Raw genomic sequence first — 24827 nt, forward strand, 5'->3', positions numbered from 1 at the left:
AGACATCTCGGTTTTTTCTTACTTCTGGAGTTTGGATTCATTTTTATGGTCGTTTCTGCTGTCCTCTCTCTATTATTCGTTCATCTTCATCTCTGATGCAATAATCACCCTCCTGAACGATCACCGGAAGCTGAGGATAGACGTCCTTAAGCTCTACTTCTTTCTCATAAGGTGGAGGTCTTTTTGCTGAATCCGTATATGAGAAAGGTATACTGACTTCTGTCATTAGTTTTTCTGTCGCCTTTCCTTCCTTTAGCATTTTCTCTATACCTTTGTTTCTCTTATCGTTGGTATCTTTCATCAGTTTTTGTCCTTCATCTTCAAACAGCTTAAGAACACCCAGCTCTCTTTGTCTCTTTTCTTTACGTTGTTCCCTTTTTTTTCCCTGACTGCTTTATGAATTGACAGAAGCACTTTCATTATGTTGATTACGTCAGGGTTAAGAGTCCCTTCCACTGGCCATGGTTGTTCAATGTCAGGCCAACGTTTGTTCCATTTTCCAGATAACTTTGCAATACCATTAACTAGAGGATTACTATTTTGTACTATATCAACAGGTGTAATTACCTTCATAGTCCTGATATCCTTTTTCCCCATTGTAACAACTGTATTATATTCCTTTAATGTGAATTATTTTATTATTTTAGAATATATAGCTTATAGTGTCCTCCCTTTACTTATTAATATAAACAAAAACAAAAACGTTTTTATTTTTTTAATCTAAATAACAGAAATTAATGAATTAAAATATGAATATTCATTTTTTTATTAAACAATTAATCAATAAATTTATGAATAATCAAAACAAATATATATATATATATTTTTTTCTTCTATTACACCAATTTATCAATTAGTGGCTATCTACCACCTTCAATCAGGAAAAGTACAGGAAAGTAGACAACTTCAGAGCAATCCAAAAAGAAAATACCTATAATCCAGCAACACTACAGTACTCATAAACCAATTATTTAATAAGCACCAAATGACTTCAATCTTACAGAATCATGTCAGTACTCGATTCCCAACACAACTGTAATCAAACCCACTCATGCACAAAAACTCCAATACGCAATTACTTCAATTGATCAGTCTGTTGCCAAGTCCCTTCCAAATTGTCATAACATCAAATATCCTGTAGGGGAAGGTTTTTGTAAACACAACAGTACTAGCCTGATATTTGACGAGATCCGGTGCAGCCAACTCTGTCGCGTCACACTCCTCTTACCGTCTCTCATATGACAGAATAACAAAGGACAAACAAGAAGTTAGTATTTTATGCACACACTGAGTTTATGTCAAACATTCAATACGCCTCCGTTCACATTTGCGCTAAGAAATAAGCAAAAACTTAACTCAGGAATATTATAAGTAACTCAATAACATTTTATTTTATTTATTTTAATCCGTCATTTTATTTTATTTATTTTAATCCGTCAACATATCTCTAATTTATCAATTCAATAGGTCTCAAGAAAACAGTTTCATCTTCAAACAACAGCCGATGTAACAACCAGAATACAGCATTAGACTCTAAATCTCTCTGTCTTTGTTCCTTCGTCTGTCTCCCCGCAGCACAGTGTAACAGAGGAGTGACCTATTTACCCCTACGTCACTCTAGTGTCGTAAAATCACACGCATGCGCAGTACATTCATCACTACGATTTCACAGTGGAAGGAGCTCGCTCTCAGCTCTTTTCACTCCAGACAACAGAACGTTAGCATTCTGCTATACCTCCTCTCTTTTACCCTTATAGACAAACAATAACACGTAACAGAGCTCACAAAACATCAGGCACCAAGCCCAAACTATCTAAACACAATATTGGTGGCTCGTCCCATTCCTATGGACCACCAAGGAAAAAATATCAAACATAACCCGCTTCAAAATTGGCATGTAGCAAGAATTAGCATTTAGCATTAGCATTAGCATGTAGCATGGAGCATCATTAGCAGGCCACGTTTAGCATTTCTCCCTCCGCCGTGTCGTAAAAAATCTTTGTTTGCTAAATTTCTGCTACCACGAGGTCTCTGGAAATGTAATGAGAGATTACATCAAACAAATGCTTCGTCAAACACCAGCTGAGCGGTAACATGCAATCACAATATATATAGCCTCAAGTCCCGAGGACTCACCTAACTACACCTAACGTGTTATAGGATTTTCGGCCCATCCTAGAGATCGCCTTTAAGAAAAAGGGCTTCCGTTGATTCACAGCGGTTCTAAGTTACATACATATGCCTAGGCATTATTCCTCTCAATCGATTGTTCTTGAACTCTTATTCAAGCAAAATATCTCTATAGACACTCTATAGACACTCCCCCCATTTTGCGCTGTTTACCAGTGCAAACAAATTTAGAATGGTTAGGCCAGACCCCTCGTTCGCAGCAATAAAAGCAACAGCAGCACACACGAGAGTCACCTCGCTGCTCATGAATGAAACACTGCAGAGTCGTAGACCGCCTCATCACTCGTCGCCATTTTGTAGTGTCGAGTCAATGTTGCTTATTATGCTGTAACAAAGGAGTCCGCTTATACTGAGCTTTGATCATAAGTTTTATTAATATCACAAGATTTCAGCATAAGTTTACAGATGTATATAGCATCCGGAGAACAGAGTCCCAAAAGAATATGTCTGCTCTGACCTTCTTTGTTTAAACCCAGTACTTATAATTTTCCCAAATATGGGTGGCTCCCTCTACTGTCCAATCCCCTGTCTACAACACACACTCCCTGTCTGTTCTATGGGGCGTCACCCTAAACCAACTCCCTCTGAAACTGAATAAACATCCTCTCAGGTTCCACTTGAAAACATTAGCAGTCATAATTCTTCATATACTACATTATCACCTGGGTACCAACGTCTTACAGCGCATTTGTCTTGGCCCCTTAAGATAGTACTAGGTGTGGAAACATTGCTTTCACCTGTCCAGTTCTCTCATGTAGTTGAGATGAAGGAGAGGAGACAAGGAGAGGAGACAAGGAGAGGAGACAAGGAGAGGAGACAAGGAGAGGACAAGGAGAGGAAGTCCATGTAGAATGTTGATATGCCCCCCAGGAGTTGTTGATGTCCTGAGATGTCTGTCTGTTTAGTGCTGTATGCTTGATGTCCTCCTAATATTTATATATTTCTTAATTCCATTCTTTTACTTTTTAGATCTGTGTGTATTGTTGTGTATTGTTAGATATTACTGCACTGAGCTAGGAACACAAGCATTTTACTACACCCTCCATAGCATCTGCTAAATATGTGTATGCGACCAGTAAAATAGATTTGATGAACCCTTATTGAGAGGTGGTTAACTAGTCAGTATATTCCACTGATTCATATGTATACCAGTCCATACATTGGCTGTAAAAGTGGGTAAAACCTGACAAGCATATAACTGTAGCTATGTGGTCTTTACTTGAGTGTGTTTCAGCAGGGTGAGGTCAGAGAGGGTGAGGTCAGTCAGCATTTTTCTGAACTCCTAAAAAAAGACGCAGGGAAAGGAGCATCTCTTTATCAAATCCTCCTTCAGAGTCACATGCAGGTAAAACATTGTGATTTCTATATAGTGCTGTATCTGAAAGAGCATATTCTGCAGTTTCTATGACACTTACCTTTATCAAATAACTCTCAAAATTCAAGAGGTGAAGCTCTATTTCCAAAGTGAACTTTTCTCAACAATATCTGTGCTGTCAATGTATTTATCACATGACCACTCCAGCAGCAGCATTGCTCTGGCAACTAAGCAGAAACTAATAACATCATCCAGTTAAAATATGCTGTTCTGTCGCCAATGGATGAATGGCCAATAGAAACCAGATAGAAACTGATAATGGTGCATGTGACTTCTGTTTTGGTTAGCAGCGGATGTCGAAACCAACTTGCTCAATGTCTTTCCATATCTGGGGAAAGATGAAACCAGGCCAGCGGGTGAGTGACTGTGGTTTTGAGACACGTGGAGCCTTACATGGGCAAAGGCAGAAATGGGACCATAGACAGATTCTTCACATCAATTTCCCTGTCAGACAAGTTGATTGGAAAGAAGACTATCCTGCTCAGAACAGTGAACAAACAAAGGCAGAAGCTGCTGGTAAAGCAACACTCACGGTGTGATGGAGAGTGGTAAAGCAACACTCACGGTGTGATGGAGAGTGGTAAAGCAACACTCACGGTGTGATGGAGAGTGGTAAAGAAACACTCACGGTGTGATGGAGAGTGGTAAAGCAACACTCACGGTGTGATGGAGAGTGGTAAAGCAACACTCACAGTGTGATGGAGAGTGGTAAAGCAACACTCACGGTGTGATGGAGAGTGGTATAGCAACACTCACGGTGTACAGATGTTAAATAAATAAGTGTTAGCTTCCTCAGCACCATGCACCCCACTGTTGCCACCGGCGGTATAACAATTCAATAATGATGAGACAGGAGGCAGGAATCAGTTCAACCATTTATCTGGAACGTGATCATCTCAACACATACAAACCCCCATGATGCTCTGCAGCACAACCCCAATATACAACAAATACATACATAAGTAAATGGACACTAAACAAAACTCATAGAGGAATTTAAATGTTCAGTTGTAGAAAGTAGGACCATGGGTCAGAAAGGTCAGTATGTTTGATAACTGGTTACAGAGGTGACATAACAAGCATAAGGTCCATTATAACACAGTGAAGTAGAGGTGGGAGCTAAAAGCAGACATGGACAGTGAGACGGTGTGAGGAGGTCAGGGGTGAAACACTAGATCAGGACAGGTAGAAATGGCAGGGCTGGAAATAGACACAGAGACACATTCTGATCATGGCTCAGACCTGACCTGAGACACCCAAACAGAAGATGCCATAGCAATGTCCTGTCCAGTAGGCTATATGGGATTTCCTTTCATCAAAATACAACACATGGAAATGTGTCCAGTGTGTGTGTCTGTGTGTCCAGTGTGTGTGTGTCCAGTGTGTGTGTGTGTGTCCTGTGTGTGTTTGTCCAGTGTGTGTGTGTGTGTGTGTGTGTGTGTGTGTGTGTGTGTGTCCCGTGTGTGTGTCCTGTGTGTGTGTCCAGTATGTGTTTGTGTTCATAGTGTGTGTGTTCAGTGTGTGAGTGTGTGTGCGTGTGTGTGTGTCCATAGTGTGTCTGTCCAGTGTGTGTGTGTGTGTTCAGTGTGTGTGTGTGTTCAGCGTGTGAGTGTGTGTGTGTGTGTGTGTGTTTCCAGTGTGTGTGTGTGTGTGTGTGTCCAGTGTGTGTGTGTGTGCGTGTGTTTGTGTGTGTCCAGTGTGTGTGTGTGTGTGTCCAGTGTGTGTGTCCTTGGTGTGTGTGTGTGTGTGTCCTGTGTGTGTGTGTCCAGTGTGTGTGTGTGTCTAGTGTGTGTGTCCAGTGTGTGTTTGTATCCAGTGTGTGTGTGTGCAGTGTGTATGTGTGTGTCCTGTGTGTGTGTGTCCAGTGTGTGTGTCCAGTTTGTTTGTGTCCAGTGTGTGTGTGTGTATCCAGTGTGTTTGTGTGCAGTGTGTGTGTGTGTCCAGTGTGTGTGTGTGTGTGTGTCATGCGTGTGTGTGTGTTCAGTGTGTGTGTGCCCAGTTTGTGTGTTCAGTGTGTGTGTGTCCAGTGTGTGTGTTCAGTATGTGTGTGTCCAGTGTGTGTGTTCAGTGTGTGTGTGTTCATTGTGTGTCCAGTGTGTGTGTGTGTGATTGTGTGTTCAGTGTGTGTGTGTGATTGTGTATTCAGTGTGTGTGTGTTAAGTGTGTGTGTGTGTGTGTGTGTGTGTTTTCAGTGTGTGTGTTCACTGTGTGTGTGGCCAGTGTGTGTGTGTGTGTTCAGTGTGTGTGTGTCCAGTGTGTGTTTGTGTGAATCCAGTGTGTGTATGTGTGTGTGTGTCCAGTGTGTGTGTGTGGATGCGTGTCTAGTGTTTGTGTGTGTTAAGTGTGTGTGTGTGTGTTCAGTGTGTGTGTGTGTGTGTGTGTGTTTGTGTGTGTGTGTGTGTGTGTGTGTGTCCATTGTGTGTGTGTGTGTGTTTTTGTGTCCAGTGTGTGTGTGTGTGTTTGTGTGTGTCCAGTGTGTGTCTGGCCAGTGTGTGTGTCCTTTGTGTATGTGTGTCCTGTGTGTGTGTGTGTCCAGTGTGTGTGTGTTTGTGTCCAGTGTGTGTTTGTGTGTGTGTGTGTGTGTGTGTGTGTGTTTTCAGTATGTGTGTGTCCAGTGTGTGTGTGTGTGTCCTTGGTGTGTGTGTCCAGTGAGTGTGTGTGTGTGTCCAGTGTGTTTGTGTGTGTGTGTGTGTGTGTGTGTGTGTGTGTGTGTCCTGTGTGTTTGTGTTCAGAGTGTGTATGTTTGTGTCCAGTGTGTGTATTCCGTGTGTGTGTGTTCAGTGTGTGTGTCAAGTGTGTTTGTGTCCAATATGTGTGTGTGTGTGTGTATCCAGTGTATGTGTGTTGATGCGTGTCCAGTGTGTGTGTGTGTCAGTGTGTGTGTGTGTGTGTCCATTTTGTGTGTGTGTTCAGTGTGTGTATCCAGTGTGCATGTGTGTATGTGTCCAGTGAGTGGGTGTTCAGTGTGTGTATCCAGTGTGCTTGTGTGTGTCCAGTGTGTGTGTGTGTGTGTGTGTGTCCAGTGTGTGTGTGTGTGTACAGTGTGGGTTTGTGTGTGTGTCCAGTGTGTGTGTGTTCGGTGTGTGTATCCAGTGTGCGTGTGTATGTCCAGTGTGTGTGTCCAGTGTGTGTGTGTGTGTGTGTGTGTGTGTGTGTCCAGTGTGTGTGTGTTTGTGTGTGTGTGTGTGTGTATCCAGTGTGTGTGTGTCCAGTGTGTGTGTGTGTGTCCAGTGTGTGTGTGTGTGTCCAGTATGTGTGTATCCAGTGTGTGTATGTCCAGTGTGTGTGTGTGTCCAGTGTGTGTGTGTCCAGTGTGTGTGTGTGTGTGTGTGTGTGTGTGTGTTTGTGTGTGTGTGTGTGTGTGTGTGTGTCCAGTGTGTGAGTTTGTGTCCAGTGTGTGTGTGTGTGTGTATGTCAGTGTTACCATGGTTATTATTTACAGGGACACTGAGTCCCCATTATACCAAACCCTAAACCCTGGATAGAGGGGCTCAGTGAATGTGGAGTGGAATGTGTTCAGGTGGGTCAGTGTGTCAGAGGAGACTCTGTAGAAGGACAGAGTGCCGGCTGGCCAGTCCAGATACACTCCTACTCTGTGGGAGCTGGAGGAGGGGACGTCTATGGTAGTGGACTTCTTATTGTGACAGGCAGAGTAACGGTTGTCAGAGCAGAACAGACTCCAGGACTTGTTATTCCATCCAATCCTACAGTCATCACCCCATCCTCTCATGCTGATTCCTTTATATGCCACTCCTATAACAGCCCCTCTCCCACTCCACTCTACCTCCCAGTAACTGCGCCCAGTCAGACCCTCTCTACACAGCACCTGTCCATAGTCCTCAAATATCTCTGGGTGATCAGGATACGGCTGCTCCTCTCTCCTACATGTCACCTTTCTGTTCTCCTCAGACAGAGAGAGGAGTCTGTTTACTGTGTTTAGGTCCATTGTGAGATCACAGACATCTGATGGATGAAACCAGACACAATATTAGAAATCATCATCATTCACATTAGAATATTAACTCACTTTTCACTAATTCATTTAATGTAGATGTTTCTAGGTATCAAAATGAGAAATTAAGGTAACTTGAGACTTGTTGAATGATCATATGTTATACTGTATGGTAATATAAAACACACTTATTCCCATTAATTACACACACACACACACACACACACACACACACACACACACACACACACACACACACACACACACACACACACACACACACACACACACACATTTCTGAAGTAACACGAATACAGACACAGACAAACACACATTGTCAAAGCAACTCTTTGTAAACTTTGGTGTCCCTGATTTGTGCTTCTGTAGAACTACAGCTGATATTTAATATGACCAAGTAAGTAATGATGGTGGTCTTTGACTTTGACTTCACTTGAATTAAGACTTATTCTTAGTCATATTTTTCACAGCAGTCAACACTCACATTTTCTAAGTCCAGGTTTCATTGTGTTCTCTCCACCATGTTCCACACTGTAGCGGTAAGCAGAAGAACAGAGAGTCATTGAGGGATACACCTGAACTCACACACACACACACACACACACACACACACACACACACACACACACACACACACACACACACACACACACACACACACACACACACACACACACACACACACACACACACACACACACACACACACAATCTTTATATAACTTAGTCCAAGTGGTGGTCAGAATGTTTGTCTTAACTAACCTGATAACTCCAACATGTCTGATATGAACATTGACATAAACCCTCTACATACTTGAGTTTCTCCAGTCTAAAGTGTGGATCATCCAGTCCAGCAGAGAGCAGTCTGACTCCTGAGTCTCCTGGGTGATTGTAGCTCAGGTCCAGCTCTCTCAGGTGTGAGGGGTTTGACTTCAGAGCTGAGACCAGAGAAGCACAGCCTTCCTCTGTGACTAGACAGCCTGACAGCCTGCAAAGAGTCAAATCATATTAAAATCACACTGCTATTCTTTGGTGGTGAAAATAGTGGCAGTATATTTTTTCAACATTTTCAGATATATCAGTGTCCTGAAACCTGACATATCTATTCATAAATGAATGTATCATTATTAGAAATGATAAATTATCAAAGTATTGCTTGTAGATAGAAAAATGCATATGACAAATATTTGAGTAGACTGACCAGAGCAGTTTAAAAAGCAGTATCAGTCAAAAGACAGACAGTGGGGTATCAGATTTAGATTGTATTGAGTATACAGTCCACAGTATATCTATTTTGACAGTGAAGCTAACATTTTAAATGTGGCTCTATACTCCAACATTTTGGATTTGAGATCAAATGTTTCATATGAGGTGACAGTATATAATGTCACCTTTTATTTGAGGGTATTTTAATACATATCTGTTTCACCGTTAAGAAATGAAAGCACTTTATGTATCTAGTCCCCCCATTTGACGAAGTCATAAGTATTCTGACCAATTCACTTATAGTGTATTAAAGTAGTCAAAAGTTGAGTATTTGGTGCCAAACTCATTGGTTGCATTTGCAGTTTGTTTTGGTTGTGTTTTGGGTTATGTTTTATCCAATAGTAACTGAATGGTGGATGATGACTGGAGAAATTTTCAGTCTAAGTGAGTAGATAACGTGTTTCTAAACACTACTAAATGAATCCTGATGATGCCATGATTAAGAAAAATAATGAATGAATCATGAATAATAATGAGTGAGAAAGTTACAGAGGCTACAACAAAACATGCTAACATCTCACCATTAACATCAAATAAAAGGTGACATTCTGTACTGTTGCCTAATATGAAACATTCTATCTCAAATCCAAAATGCTGGAGCATAGCACCAAATTTAAAACTGTAAGCTTCAGTGTCCAAACACAAATGGTGTGGACTATGTGTGCCTGGTAAACACATGTGGATCTGGTGAACAGTTGTCACTTGTTGACCAACTACAGGAATACTGACCTCAGAGTCACCAGTTTACAGTGGTGATTCCCCAGTCCAGCAGAGAGCAGCTTCACTCCTGAATCCTTCAGGTCATTGTTACTCAGATCCAGCTCTCTCAGGTGTGAGGGGTTTGACTTCAGAGCTGAGACCAGAGAAGCACAGCCTTCCTCTGTGACTAGACAGCCTGACAGCCTGCAAAGAGATACACAAACACACTGTTAATTTAACAGAGCAGCATTTGGTTTAGTCTCTTAAACAACATATAGATTCATCTTCCGTCTCCTAGAAATTTATGATCATATTGTTATACTAATGAGAACATCAATGCAGTGATTCAATATGTTATTCAATAATACATATTTTTCTCTAAACTGAATATTTCTTCCTGATGATTAGTACTTAAATGTCATTTTATGTACTCACAGAGCAGCTCTGGAGGCTTTGACCACTGGCAGCAGCCTCAGAAGACCTTCCTCTGATCTGGAGTATTTCTTCAGGTCAAACACATCCAGCTCCTTTTCTGAAGTCAGCAACACAAAGACCAGAGCTGACCACTGTGCAGGTGACAGTTCTTCTTCTGAGAGACTTCCTGATCTCAGGTAGCTTTGGATCTCCTCCACTAGAGAATGGTCATTCAGTTCATTCAGACAGTGGAACAGATTGATGCACCTCTCTGGAGAGGGATTCTCCCTGATCTTCTCCTTGATGTACTTGACTGTTTCTTCATGGCTCTGTGAGCTGCTTCTTGTCTTTGTCAGTAGACCTCGTAAGTGCTTCTGATTGGACTCCAGTGAGAGGCCCAGAAGGAAGAGGAGGAACAGGTCCAGGTTTCCTGTCTCACTTTGTAAGGCTTTGTCCACAGCACTCTTGTAGACAGTAACTTCAGTAACTTGAGATTCGGCCATTAGATTCTCATTGTTGTTGATGAATGAGAGGAACACATATACAGCAGCCAGAAACTCCTGAATGCTCAGATGCACGAAGCAGTAAACCTTGTCCTGGTACAGCACACATTCCTCTTTAAAGAGCTGTGTGCACAATCCTGAGTACACTGATGCTTCATTGACATCAATGCCAGCCTCATTCAGATCTTCTTCATAGAAAATCAGATTGCCATTCATAAGCTGTTGAAAAGCCAGTTTTCCCAGTGACAGAATGCTCTCTTTATCCCAGTGTGGACCTGTCTCTTCTTTCCCAAGATACTTTTCATTCTTCTGTTTGGTATGAAACTCCACAAGGTGTATGAACATCTCAGTCAGAGTCTTGGGCATCTCTTCTCTCTTATGTTTCAGCATGTGTTCAAGGACGGTTGCAGAAATCCAACAGAAGACTGGAATGTGGCACATGATGTGGAGGGTCCTTGATGTCTTTATGTGTGAGATGATTCTGCTGGCCAGGTCCTCATCATTGAATCTCTTCCTGAAGTACTCCTCCTTCTGTGGGTCATTGAACCCTTGTACCTCTGTCACCTGGTCAACACACCCTGTAGGGATCTTATTGGCTGCTGCAGATCGTGTAGTTATCCAGAGGAGAGCAGAGGGAAGCAGATTTCCCTTGATGAGATTTGTCAGCAGAACATCCACTGAGGTTGACTCTGTGACGTCACAACAGATCTTGTTCTTCTGGAAGTCTAAGGGCAGTCGGCACTCATCCAGACCATCAAAGATGAACAGAACTTTGTACTTGTCGTAGTTGGAGATTCTTGATTCTTTGGTTTCCTCTGAGAAGTGATTGAGAAGTTCAATCAAAGTGTGTTTTTCCATTTTCATCAAATTCAGCTCCCGAAAAGGGAATGAAAATACAAATTGGACATCCTGATTTGCTTTTCCTTCAGCCCAGTCCAGAATGAACTTCTGCACAGAGACTGTTTTTCCAATGCCAGCGACTCCCTTTGTCAGCACAGTTCTGATAAGTTTGTCTCGTCCAGTTAAGGGTTTGAAGATGTCGTTACATTTGATTGCAGTCTCTGGTCTTGCTTGTTTCCTGGTTGTTGTCTCAATCTGTCTCAGCTCATGTTCATTATTGACCTCTCCTGTTCCACCCTCTGTGATGTAGAGCTCTGTGTAGATCTTATTGAGAAGTGTTGGGTTTCCTTGTTTAGCGATCCCCTCAAATACACGTTGAAACTTCTTCTTTAGATTAGATTTGAGTTCACGTTGAAGAATCACAGCACGCTCATCTGAATCTAGAAATAACACAGAGGATATTAATATTACATCTGTTTTAATGCCTACAGTATTATAGGACTGTTATAACATTTTAAATTATAATACTTTATTCCCTTAACTGACTGTATAAATGTTCTCTTAACTGACTGTATAAATGTTTTCATAATGCATTACAGACTGGTGTGACTGATTATGTTCTCTCTCTCTCTCTCTCTCTCTCTCTCTCTCTCTCTCTCTCTCTCTCTCTCTCTCTCTCTCTCTCTCTCTCTCTCTCTCTCTCTCTCTCGCTCTCTCTCTCTCTCTCTCTCTCTCTCTCTCTCTCTCTCTCTCTCTCTCTCTCTCTCTCTCTCTCTCTCTCTCTCTCTCTCTCAACACAACACAACACAACACAACACAACACAACACAACACAACACATCCCTGCTGCTCCTTGATGAGGTCACTAGGTGTTGTGTTAAGGCTGCTACAATATCATTTAGTTACACAGCTACTTTAGCTGTACTTTAGCTACAGCTTTTAAATGTTCTAAAACAGCATTCAACATGAGGCAGACAGCTCTTACTTTTCTCCAGTGTGTCAGCAAGCTCCTTCTGGTTCATTTTCCTCAGGACGTGCAGTGTGATCTTCAGAGCCCCCTCTCTGGCACTGCTCTCCTGCTTCCCATCTTCAGCATCCACCACTTCCTTATCCTGCTTCTGACTCTCAAAGCCTTCTGGGAGTTCTGGACTAAGAATCCTCTTGAACATCTTCAGCTCGTTCTTCACAAATGTCATAATATTCTCCTCAAGCAACTGAAATAAATCAAGTCAATCAAGTCAATAAGTTAAGCAAGAGACTAAATGCTTTCTCATTAACACATGAATGAATGATTGACAGATCAACTTTACTTGAAGTAAACAAAAACAAATGTACATAACAGGACCCCACATACACTGAATATGGAGGCCAGGTCTGTTTGATGACTCTGGGAAGACTGACCACTGAGAATCTCTGACTCTGATCTCTCCTGTTGGTTTCTGTGGACAAAACATGAGATTACATCTCCTCATCCAGGGAGTACACACACACACACACACACACACACACACACACACACACACACACACACACACACACACACACACACACACACACACACACACACACACACACACACACACACACACACACACACACACACACACACACACACACACACACACACACACACACACACACACACACACACTCACACACACACACACACACACATGCACACAGGGAGGGAATGTTGTGTTAGTTTAATATTGTTTTAGGACTATGAAAATGGAAAAAAGGTTTAGCCTATGGATTATGAAAACAACAAAAATAAATGTGAAAATGGGAGAGGAGAAATGACTAGAGACAGTGTTGTTTAACTCACTGACCATGACCCTTGAGTTCTTCTTACCTTTGTTCAGTAGAAAAGTCTCCCTCTCTAAAGGTCATAGGTAGATCCATAGACCAGTCACTCTTCATGGACACACAGCTGGTTACAGGGGAGGCTGGTCTCTCCTGCTTGATTGGACTTCAACACAACAGAGACAAACATTACATCTCTCATCTACTCTGAGCTAAGATGGGGAAACAAGTTTCATTCCAAAACGCTATATATCCATTTTCAGAAATGTTCGTAAATTAGCTTTTATTGTTTGAAGAAATTATGAAAGAGATTGGAGACATGTATTTGTTTAAAATCTGTCTCACTCTCAGAGAAATTGTCAGCTTCCTGCCTCCTGTTTGTCTCCGGGCCTCTAGAGGTCATCTGTGTTCCCCTCTGCCTTAGTTCTTCCTCGTGTGTGTCAGCTTCCTGCCTCCTGTTTGTCTCCGGGCCTCTAGAGGTCATCTGTGTTCCCCTCTGCCTTAGTTCCTCCTCGTGTGTCCTAATTAGCTTGATCCAGGTCACCTGTGCCTTGTTTCCCCTTGTGTATGTTAGCTGTGTGTTTTCCCCTTGTTTCTCACTTGGTTATTGAGTCCTGGCTATGTGTCTCCTGCTTTGTCCCACCGTGTCTGTCCTAGTAAGCTGTTCGAAGTTATCTTTAGTTTGTTTTTCTCCCCTCGTGGAGTTGTTTTGTTTTGCCTCCTGTTTTGGTACATTAAATCTACTTGCCTGGAGTATTGCCTTGGGTGTTTCATTTGGGTCCTACAACACCTCCTCTGTGGCTAAGGGGTAGAACCCCCAGCTCTCCACATCTGAGACCGGAGTTCAAGCCCGGCTTGTGACAGAATAACCAAGTCAATTATGGACCCAGAAACACTCAGTTCCCAGGACCTGTTGGCGGTGATCACTCGACATGAGGCTTCTTTCCAGCGCCATGAAGCCGTTCTCAGCCGACAAGAGGAGCTGATGGCTAGTCATTCTCAACTCCTGGCCGAAATGATGAGTTCCCTCCGCCAGCTCTTTGAACGCCTCCCTGGTCCTCTCCCTTCCCCCAGGTCACCCCCCAGTGACGACAGGCCTTCTCGGTTGGCGGAGCCCCGACTACCACCTCCCAAGCCCTTTTCTGGGGATCCAAGCTCTTGCCAGGGTTTCCTCACCCAATGCTCCCTCACCTTCGAGCTCCAACCCTCAAGTTTTCCCACAGACCGTTCCAAGATTGCCTACATCATTACCCTTCTTTCAGACACGGCGCTCGCCTGGGCCTCTGCGGTGTGGCAGTCCCAGGAGGCCTGTTGTGACTCCCACGCTGCATTTGTAGAAGAGTTCAAGCGGGTGTTCGATCATCCTGTCAGTGGGCGGGAGGCTTCCAAGCGCCTACTGTCTCTCCGTCAGGGCCCCCGAAGCACGGCAGATTTTGCCATTGATTTCCGGACCATAGCAGCAAGGAGCGGATGGAATGATGAAGCGCTGAGGGTCTGCTTTCAGGGAGGGTTATCTGAGCCCCTTCAAGATGAGTTAGCCACCCGAGAACCAGCTGGAGATCTCGAGTCCCTCATAGCCTTGGCCATCCGCCTGGACAATCGTCTAAGAGAGCGGAGAACGGCTCGCCGTCAGGTGTCTCAGTCCCAAGTTCCTCTGAGCAGCTCTGTTTCTCCTGTTTGGACTCCGTCATTCAGAGCCTCCCCGGCTCCTGAACTGCTCCAGGATTCTCCGGAGAGCATGCAGTTAGGCCGTTCCAGGCTTTCTCCCAACGAAAGGGAACGTCGCATGAGGGAGCGTCGGTGCCTCTACTGCGGGGTTGCCGGCCACTTCCGCTCCACTTGCCCCGAGCTTTCGGGAAACGCCTGTCCCCGCCCAGCTACCGGAGGGCTGTGATGGGGAGAATTAGAGCGCCTCCTACTAACGCTGTCCTGGCTATTCCAGCCACTCTGTCCTGGGAGGGCCACCAGCATCGGGTCCAGGCTATGATCGATTCCGGTGCCGCAGGTGATTTCCTGGATGTAACCTTGGCTAAGGAACTTAAGATCCCTACCCAACTACTTCCGCAACCCCAGGCAGTTACAGCCTTGGATGGCAGACCTCTGGAACCAGGAAAGGTTACAGAGGCGACTCAGTCCCTGCGACTTACCATCTCTCAACACCAGCAGGAGGAGACCTTCTATCTCATTGACTCTCCCGAGTATCCTATTATCCTGGGTCACCCTTGGCTATGCAGACATAATCCCCAGATCGACTGGCCTACTGGCACCATTCTAAGCTGGGGTCCCACTTGCCAACTCACCTGCATGCTTCAGAGTCCCTCAGCCCCTAGTACCCAGTTTCAAGAGTCTGTTGACGTCTCCCGAGTCCCCAGTGTTTACCATCGGTTCAAGGCAGTGTTCAGCAAGGCCCGGGCTACTTCCTTACCGCCTCATCGCACGTATGACTGTGCCATTGATCTACTCCCTGGGTGCTGCCCTCCTAGAGGTCGGATCTTTTCCTTGTCCTCCCCCGAGCACGCAGCTATGGACACCTACATTAAGGAGTCCTTGGCAGCCGGCCTCATCTATGCCTCTACTTCCCCGGCTGGGGCGGGCTTCTTTTTTGTTGAAAAGAAAGACGGGGGTCTTAGGCCTTGTATTGATTACCGGGGACTCAACAAGATCACAGTTCGGAATCGATACCCCCTTCCTATCATGGCCACTGCTTTTGAGCTGCTTCAAGGGGCTTCCATTTTTACTAAGCTGGATCTCCGCAATGCTTACCATCTCGTGCGGATCCGGCAAGGAGACGAATGGAAGACGGCGTTCAACACGCCCACGGGGCACTATGAATATCGGGTGATGCCGTTCGGGCTCACCAATGCCCCCGCAGTATTCCAAGCCCTGATTAATGATGTTCTCCGGGATATGCTTAATCTGTTCGTCTTCGTGTACCTGGACGATATCCTCATCTTCTCGAGGTCACTGAAGGAGCATGAGGGGCATGTTAGCAGGGTTCTCAGAGGCTCCTTGACAATCACCTCTACGTTAAGCCTGAGAAGTGTGAATTTCATGTTTCTCAGACTCAGTTTCTCGGGTTTATTGTCACTCCCGGGCACCTAGAGATGGATCCCAAGAAGGTCAAGGCGGTCCACGATTGGCCCACACCTGCCACGGTCAAGGAGGTTCAACGGTTCATTGGCTTTTCTAACTTCTATCGGAAGTTCATTAAGAATTTCAGCTCGGTGGTAGCCCCCTTGACGACGCTTACCAAGGGAGGAGGGACCAAGATTCACTGGGGTCCGGAAGCAGCAGGGGCCTTCGAGGATCTCAAGCGCCGCTTCACTTCTGCTCCGATTCTGGTGACCCCTGACCCAGAAAGACCTTTCGTGGTGGAGGTGGACGCCTCAGAGGTGGGGGTGGGAGCCGTCCTGTCACAGAGGGGTGAGGATGGGAGATTACACTCTTGTGCCTTCATGTCTCGCCGCCTGTCTGAGGCCGAGCGCAACTACCACGTGGGGGATCTAGAGTTGCTTGCGGTAAAACTGGCCTTGGAAGAGTGGCGCCATTGGCTTGAGGGGGCTCAGCACCCTTTCCAGGTTCTCACAGACCACAAGAACCTGGAATATCTCCAACAGGCTAAGCGGATGAACCCTCGGCAAGCACGATGGTCCCTTTTCTTTAATCGATTCCAGTTCCTCCTGTCTTACCGACCTGGCACCAAGAACGTCAAGCCGGATGCCCTGTCTCGAGTCTATTCTCCCGAGGTACAAGAGAAGCCCTTGGCATCGATTATTCCGAGGTCTAGGATCGTCGCACCTCTTCAGTGGGAACTAGAAAGAGGGGTACGAGAAGCCCTTGTCCATGAGCCCGATCCAGGCGGTGGTCCTGCCGGTCGCCTGTACGTTCCTCTCTCTGTTCGGGCCCGCGTCTTGCAGTGGGGTCATGAGTCGCCCTTGACATGCCATCCAGGCAGTGCTCGCACACTGGAATTCCTCCGACGGCGGTTTTGGTGGCCGTCCATCAAGAAGGACGTGCAGGTCTATGTTGAGGCCTGCCCTGTGTGCAACCAGGGAAAGTCGACACGCCAGCGACCCCAGGGACTGCTCCATCCCTTACCTGTTCCTCGAAGGCCATGGTCACACCTTTCTCTGGACTTTGTTACGGGACTTCCTCTATCCCAGGGCAACACCGTCATCCTAGTGGTGGTAGACCGGTTCTCTAAGGCTGCCCGGTTTATTCCCCTGCCCAAGCTGCCCTCAGCTAAGGAGACTGCTGAGCTCCTCATGAACCATGTCTTCCGGATATTTGGTATTCCCCTGGACGTGGTCTCTGACCGAGGTCCCCAATTCTCGTCCCGGTTTTGGGGGGCCTTCTGCAGGCTTGTTGGGGCCACAGCCAGCCTTTCGTCGGGGTTCCATCCTGAGTCTAATGGCCAAACGGAACGGATTAATCAGGATCTGGAGACCACCCTGCGGTGTATGGCGGCCAGTAATCCCACGTCTTGGGCCACCTATATCATTTGGGCTGAATATGCCCACAACACCCTCCAGTCCTCAGCCACCGGTTTGTCCCCCTTCGAATGCCAGTTCGGTTACAACCCTCCATTATTTCCAGAGGAGGAGGCGCAAGTTGGTGTTCCCTCGGCCCAGCGCTTTGTCCAACGCTGTAGGCGGACCTGGAAGAAGGCCAGGCGTACCCTCCTTCGGACCTCCCAGAGATACCAAAGTCAGGCTAATCGCCACCGCCGGACGGCCCCTAGTTTCCGAGCGGGTCAGAGAGTTTGGTTGGCCACTAAGAACCTGCCCCTCCGGGTCGAATCCAAGAAGCTTTCCCAGAAGTACATCGGCCCTTTCCGCATAGCTAGAAAAGTTAACCCTGTGTCTTATCGTTTGGTTCTCCCTCGCTCCCTTAGAATTAACCCCACTTTCCATGTTTCACTTATTAAACCTGTCTTGTCTTCTCCCTTTGCCCCCCCACGCAGACCCCCGCCACCTCCCAGGATCATTGACGGCCAGCCAGCCTACACAGTCCGCCGGATACTGGACTCCCGGAGGGTCCAGAACTCTCTGCAGTATCTGGTGGACTGGGAGGGCTACGGGCCAGAGGAGCGCTCCTGGGTTCCAGCCAGGGACATCCTGGACCCAGGGTTGATCCGAGATTTTCGCACCCTGAGGCCAGGGTGTTCTGGAAGGAACGTCAGGAGTCGTTCCTAGAGGAGGGGGTCCTGTCAGCTTCCTGCCTCCTGTTTGTCTCCGGGCCTCTAGAGGTCATCTGTGTTCCCCTCTGCCTTAGTTCTTCCTCGTGTGTGTCAGCTTCCTGCCTCCTGTTTGTCTCCGGGCCTCTAGAGGTCATCTGTGTTCCCCTCTGCCTTAGTTCCTCCTCGTGTGTCCTAATTAGCTTGATCCAGGTCACCTGTGCCTTGTTTCCCCTTGTGTATGTTAGCTGTGTGTTTTCCCCTTGTTTCTCACTTGGTTATTGAGTCCTGGCTATGTGTCTCCTGCTTTGTCCCACCGTGTCTGTCCTAGTAAGCTGTTCGAAGTTATCTTTAGTTTGTTTTTCTCCCCTCGTGGAGTTGTTTTGTTTTGCCTCCTGTTTTGGTACATTAAATCTACTTGCCTGGAGTATTGCCTTGGGTGTTTCATTTGGGTCCTACAACACCTCCTCTGTGGCTAAGGGGTAGAACCCCCAGCTCTCCACATCTGAGACCGGAGTTCAAGCCCGGCTTGTGACAGAAATAAGTAGTACTGCTAGGCTTTACACAGTAATATTATATCTGCCTCACTCTCAGAGAAATAAGTAGTACTGCTAGGTTTTACACAGTAATATTATATATCTGCCTCACTCTCAGAGAAATAAGTAGTACTGCTAGGTTTTACACAGTAATAATATATATCTGCCTCACTCTCAGAGCTCTTCTTTACCTACAGTGGTATTACTTTGGCAGATAACGTCACCCATCTAAATAAAAAGTATATATATGAATATATAGTTAACTAAATGTATGGTGTTTTTGATTTATGTCAGTTTCATTGTTTGTTATTCTATAAATGGTTATTTTATGGTCGTAACTGGTCAAAAGAAATAGAAAATGTCATATTTTGAAATTCTGAGTAATTCCAAATCAAATCAAATCAAATCAAATCAAATTGTATTGGTCACATGCGCCGAATACAACAGGTGCAGACATTTCAGTGAAATGCTTACTTACAGCCCTTAACCAACAGTGCATTTATAAAAAATAAAAAAAATAGTAAGGATAAAACAACAACAAAAAAAGTGTTGAGAAAAAAGAGCAGAAGTAAAATAAAGTGACAGTAGGGAGGCTATATATACAGGGGGGTACCGTTGCAGAGTCAATGTGCGGGGGCACCGGCTAGTTGAGGTAGTTGAGGTAATATGTACATGTGGGTAGAGTTAAAGTGACTATGCATAAATACTTAACAGAGTAGCAGCAGCGTAAAAAGGATGGGGTTGGGGGGCAGTGCAAATAGTCCGGGTAGCCATGATTAGCTGTTCAGGAGTCTTATGGCTTGGGGGTAGAAGCTGTTGAGAAGTCTTTTGGACCTAGAGTTGGGTAAATATCAGTTTGCTAACAATATAAAAAAAGAAATATACTACTAAAATATATACGCGACTCATTCAACCAGCCTAAACAACAGTAAATAAAAGATGTCAAATGGTCAAAAGTCAATCCTGATATAGCCATGTACATCAAAGAGAGGTGTATTGCTACAGATGTAGGATCTGAGTCAATGTCCAGGGGTACCAGGTAGTTGAGGTAATAACTAGACTATATACTAGGAGTACCAGTACCGAGTCAATGTCCAGGGGTACCAGGTAGTTGAGGTAATAACTAGACTATATATAAGGAGTACCAGTACTGAGTCAATGTACAGGGTACCAGGTAGTTGAGGTAATAACTAGACTATATACCAGGATTACCTGTACTGAGTCAATGTGCAGGGGTACCAGGTAGTTGAGGTAATAACTAGACTATATACAAGGAGTACCTGTACTGAGTCAATGTCCAGGGGTACCAGGTAGTTGAGGTAATAACTAGACTATATACAAGGAGTACCTGTACTGAGTCAATGTCCAGGGGTACCAGGTAGTTGAGGTAATAACTAGACTATATACCAGGAGTACCAGTACTGAGTCAATGTCCAGGGGTACCAGGTAGTTGAGGTAATAACTAGACTATATACTAGGAGTACCAGTACCGAGTCAATGTCCAGGGGTACCAGGTAGTTGAGGTAATAACTAGACTATATATAAGGAGTACCAGTACTGAGTCAATGTACAGGGTACCAGGTAGTTGAGGTAATAACTAGACTATATACCAGGATTACCTGTACTGAGTCAATGTGCAGGGGTACCAGGTAGTTGAGGTAATAACTAGACTATATACAAGGAGTACCTGTACTGAGTCAATGTCCAGGGGTACCAGGTAGTTGAGGTAATAACTAGACTATATACCAGGAGTACCTGTACTGAGTCAATGTACAGGGTACCAGGTAGTTGAGGTAATAACTAGACTATATACAAGGAGTACCTGTACTGAGTCAATGTCCAGGGGTACCAGGTAGTTGAGGTAATAACTAGACTATATACCAGGAGTACCAGTACTGAGTCAATGTCCAGGGGTACCAGGTAGTTGAGGTAATAACTAGACTATATACTAGGAGTACCAGTACCGAGTCAATGTCCAGGGGTACCAGGTAGTTGAGGTAATAACTAGACTATATATAAGGAGTACCAGTACTGAGTCAATGTACAGGGTACCAGGTAGTTGAGGTAATAACTAGACTATATACCAGGATTACCTGTACTGAGTCAATGTGCAGGGGTACCAGGTAGTTGAGGTAATAACTAGACTATATACCAGGATTACCTGTACTGAGTGAATGTGCAGGGGTACCAGGTAGTTGAGGTAATAACTAGACTATATACAAGGAGTACCTGTACTGAGTCAATGTCCAGGGGTACCAGGTAGTTGAGGTAATAACTAGACTATATACCAGGAGTACCAGTACTGAGTCAATGTCCAGGGGTACCAGGTAGTTGAGGTAATAACTAGACTATATACTAGGAGTACCAGTACCGAGTCAATGTCCAGGGGTACCAGGTAGTTGAGGTAATAACTAGACTATATATAAGGAGTACCAGTACTGAGTCAATGTACAGGGTACCAGGTAGTTGAGGTAATAACTAGACTATATACCAGGATTACCTGTACTGAGTCAATGTACAGGGTACCAGGTAGTTGAGGTAATAACTAGACTATATACCAGGATTACCTGTACTGAGTCAATGTGCAGGGGTACCAGGTAGTTGAGGTAATAACTAGACTATATACCAGGAGTACCAGTACTGAGTCAATGTCCAGGGGTACCAGGTAGTTGAGGTAATAACTAGACTATATACCAGGAGTACCTGTACTGAGTCAATGTCCAGGGGTACCAGGTAGTTGAGGTAATAACTAGACTATATACAAGGAGTACCAGTACTGAGTCAATGTCCAGGGGTACCAGGTAGTTGAGGTAATAACTAGACTATATACAAGGAGTACCTGTACTGAGTCAATGTCCAGGGGTACCAGGTAGTTGAGGTAATAACTAGACTATATACCAGGAGTACCAGTACTGAGTCAATGTCCAGGGGTACCAGGTAGTTGAGGTAATAACTAGACTATATACTAGGAGTACCAGTACCGAGTCAATGTCCAGGGGTACCAGGTAGTTGAGGTAATAACTAGACTATATATAAGGAGTACCAGTACTGAGTCAATGTACAGGGTACCAGGTAGTTGAGGTAATAACTAGACTATATACCAGGATTACCTGTACTGAGTCAATGTGCAGGGGTACCAGGTAGTTGAGGTAATAACTAGACTATATACAAGGAGTACCTGTACTGAGTCAATGTCCAGGGGTACCAGGTAGTTGAGGTAATAACTAGACTATATACCAGGAGTACCTGTACTGAGTCAATGTACAGGGTACCAGGTAGTTGAGGTAATAACTAGACTATATACAAGGAGTACCTGTACTGAGTCAATGTCCAGGGGTACCAGGTAGTTGAGGTAATAACTAGACTATATACCAGGAGTACCAGTACTGAGTCAATGTCCAGGGGTACCAGGTAGTTGAGGTAATAACTAGACTATATACTAGGAGTACCAGTACCGAGTCAATGTCCAGGGGTACCAGGTAGTTGAGGTAATAACTAGACTATATATAAGGAGTACCAGTACTGAGTCAATGTACAGGGTACCAGGTAGTTGAGGTAATAACTAGACTATATACCAGGATTACCTGTACTGAGTCAATGTGCAGGGGTACCAGGTAGTTGAGGTAATAACTAGACTATATACCAGGATTACCTGTACTGAGTGAATGTGCAGGGGTACCAGGTAGTTGAGGTAATAACTAGACTATATACAAGGAGTACCTGTACTGAGTCAATGTCCAGGGGTACCAGGTAGTTGAGGTAATAACTAGACTATATACCAGGAGTACCAGTACTGAGTCAATGTCCAGGGGTACCAGGTAGTTGAGGTAATAACTAGACTATATACTAGGAGTACCAGTACCGAGTCAATGTCCAGGGGTACCAGGTAGTTGAGGTAATAACTAGACTATATATAAGGAGTACCAGTACTGAGTCAATGTACAGGGTACCAGGTAGTTGAGGTAATAACTAGACTATATACCAGGATTACCTGTACTGAGTCAATGTACAGGGTACCAGGTAGTTGAGGTAATAACTAGACTATATACCAGGATTACCTGTACTGAGTCAATGTGCAGGGGTACCAGGTAGTTGAGGTAATAACTAGACTATATACAAGGAGTACCTGTACTGAGTCAATGTCCAGGGGTACCAGGTAGTTGAGGTAATAACTAGACTATATACCAGGAGTACCTGTACTGAGTCAATGTCCAGGGGTACCAGGTAGTTGAGGTAATAACTAGACTATATACTAGGAGTACCAGTACCGAGTCAATGTCCTGGGGTACCAGGTAGTTGAGGTAATAACTAGACTATATATAAGGAGTACCAGTACTGAGTCAATGTACAGGGTACCAGGTAGTTGAGGTAATAACTAGACTATATACCAGGATTACCTGTACTGAGTCAATGTGCAGGGGTACCAGGTAGTTGAGGTAATAACTAGACTATATACAAGGAGTACCTGTACTGAGTCAATGTCCAGGGGTACCAGGTAGTTGAGGTAATAACTAGACTATATACCAGGAGTACCTGTACTGAGTCAATGTACAGGGGTACCAGGTAGTTGAGGTAATAACTAGACTATATACCAGGAGTACCTGTACTGAGTCAATGTCCAGGGGTATCAAGTAGTTGAGGTAATAACTAGACTATATACCAGGATTACCTGTACTGAGTCAATGTGCAGGGGTACCAGGTAGTTGAGGTAATAACTAGACTATATACAAGGAGTACCTGTACTGAGTCAATGTCCAGGGGTATCAAGTAGTTGAGGTAATAACTAGACTATATACCAGGAGTACCTGTACTGAGTCAATGTCCAGGGGTACCAGGTAGTTTAGGTAATAACTAGACTATATACCAGGAGTACCTGTACTGAGTCAACGTGCAGGATACCAGGTAGTTTAGGTAATAACTAGACTATATACCAGGAGTACCTGTACTGAGTCAATGTCCAGGGGTACCAGGTAGTTGAGGTAATAACTAGACTATATACCAGGAGTACCTGTACTGAGTCAATGTCCAGGGGTATCAAGTAGTTGAGGTAATAACTAGACTATATACCAGGAGTACCTGTACTGAGTCAATGTCCAGGGGTACCAGGTAGTTGAGGTAATAACTAGACTATATACCAGGAGTACCTGTACTGAGTCAACGTGCAGGATACCAGGTAGTTTAGGTAATAACTAGACTATATATAAGGAGTACCAGTACTGAGTCCATGTACAGGGGTACCAGGTAGTTGAGGTAATAACTAGACTATATACAAGGAGTACCAGTACTGAGTCAATGTCCAGGGGTACCAGGTAGTTGAGGTAATAACTAGACTATATACCAGGAGTACCAGTACTGAGTCAATGTCCAGGGGTACCAGGTAGTTGAGGTAATAACTAGACTATATACAAGGAGTACCAGTACTGAGTCAATGTCCAGGGGTACCAGGTAGTTGAGGTAATAACTAGACTATATACCAGGAGTACCTGTACTGAGTCAACGTGCAGGGTACCATGTAGTTGAGGTAATAACTAGACTATATACAAGGAGTACCAGTACTGAGTCAACATGCAGGGTACCAGGAAGTTGAGGTAGTAATGAGGCTATAAGGAGTACCAGTACTGAGACAATGTGAAGGGGTACCAGGTAGTTGAGGTAATATTTTACATGTAGGTAAGGGTAAAAGTGACTAGGCAATCAGGATAGAGATTACATCTCCTCATCCAGGGAGTGCACACACACACACACACACACACACACACACACACACACACACACACACACACACACACACACACACACACACACACACACACACACACACACACACACACACACACACACACACACACACACACACACACACACACACAGGGAGTGTTGTGTTTATTTAATATTGTTTTAGGACTATGAAAATGGAAAAAAGGATTAGCCTATGGATTATGAAAACAACCAAAATAAATGGGAAAATGGGAGAGGAGAAATGACTAGAGACAGTGTTGTTTAACTCACTGACCATGAACCATGAGTTATTCTTACCTTTGTTCAGTAGAAAAGTC

General features: G+C 44.6%; 1 protein-coding gene across 1 annotated transcript; it reads right to left on the minus strand.

Annotated features, from left to right (window-relative positions):
* Window positions 1-1729: 1729 nt before the first annotated feature.
* LOC311140467 (NLR family CARD domain-containing protein 3-like) lies at window positions 1730-12826 on the minus strand (the record flags this gene model as incomplete). The annotated part of the gene is made up of 4 exons (XM_084175538.1): window positions 12611-12826; window positions 12242-12470; window positions 10973-11697; window positions 1730-1750 (listed from the first exon to the last, which is right to left on the minus strand). Exons 2-4 carry the CDS (start codon window positions 12450-12452, stop codon window positions 1730-1732), a joined length of 957 nt encoding a protein of 318 aa, XP_084031664.1. The 5' UTR covers window positions 12453-12470; window positions 12611-12826.
* Between the last annotated feature and the right edge of the window lie 12001 nt (window positions 12827-24827).

The sequence above is a fragment of the Coregonus lavaretus genome (assembly GCF_964263955.1).
Source record: "Coregonus lavaretus genome assembly, chromosome: 2".
Lineage (NCBI taxonomy): Eukaryota > Metazoa > Chordata > Actinopteri > Salmoniformes > Salmonidae > Coregonus > Coregonus lavaretus.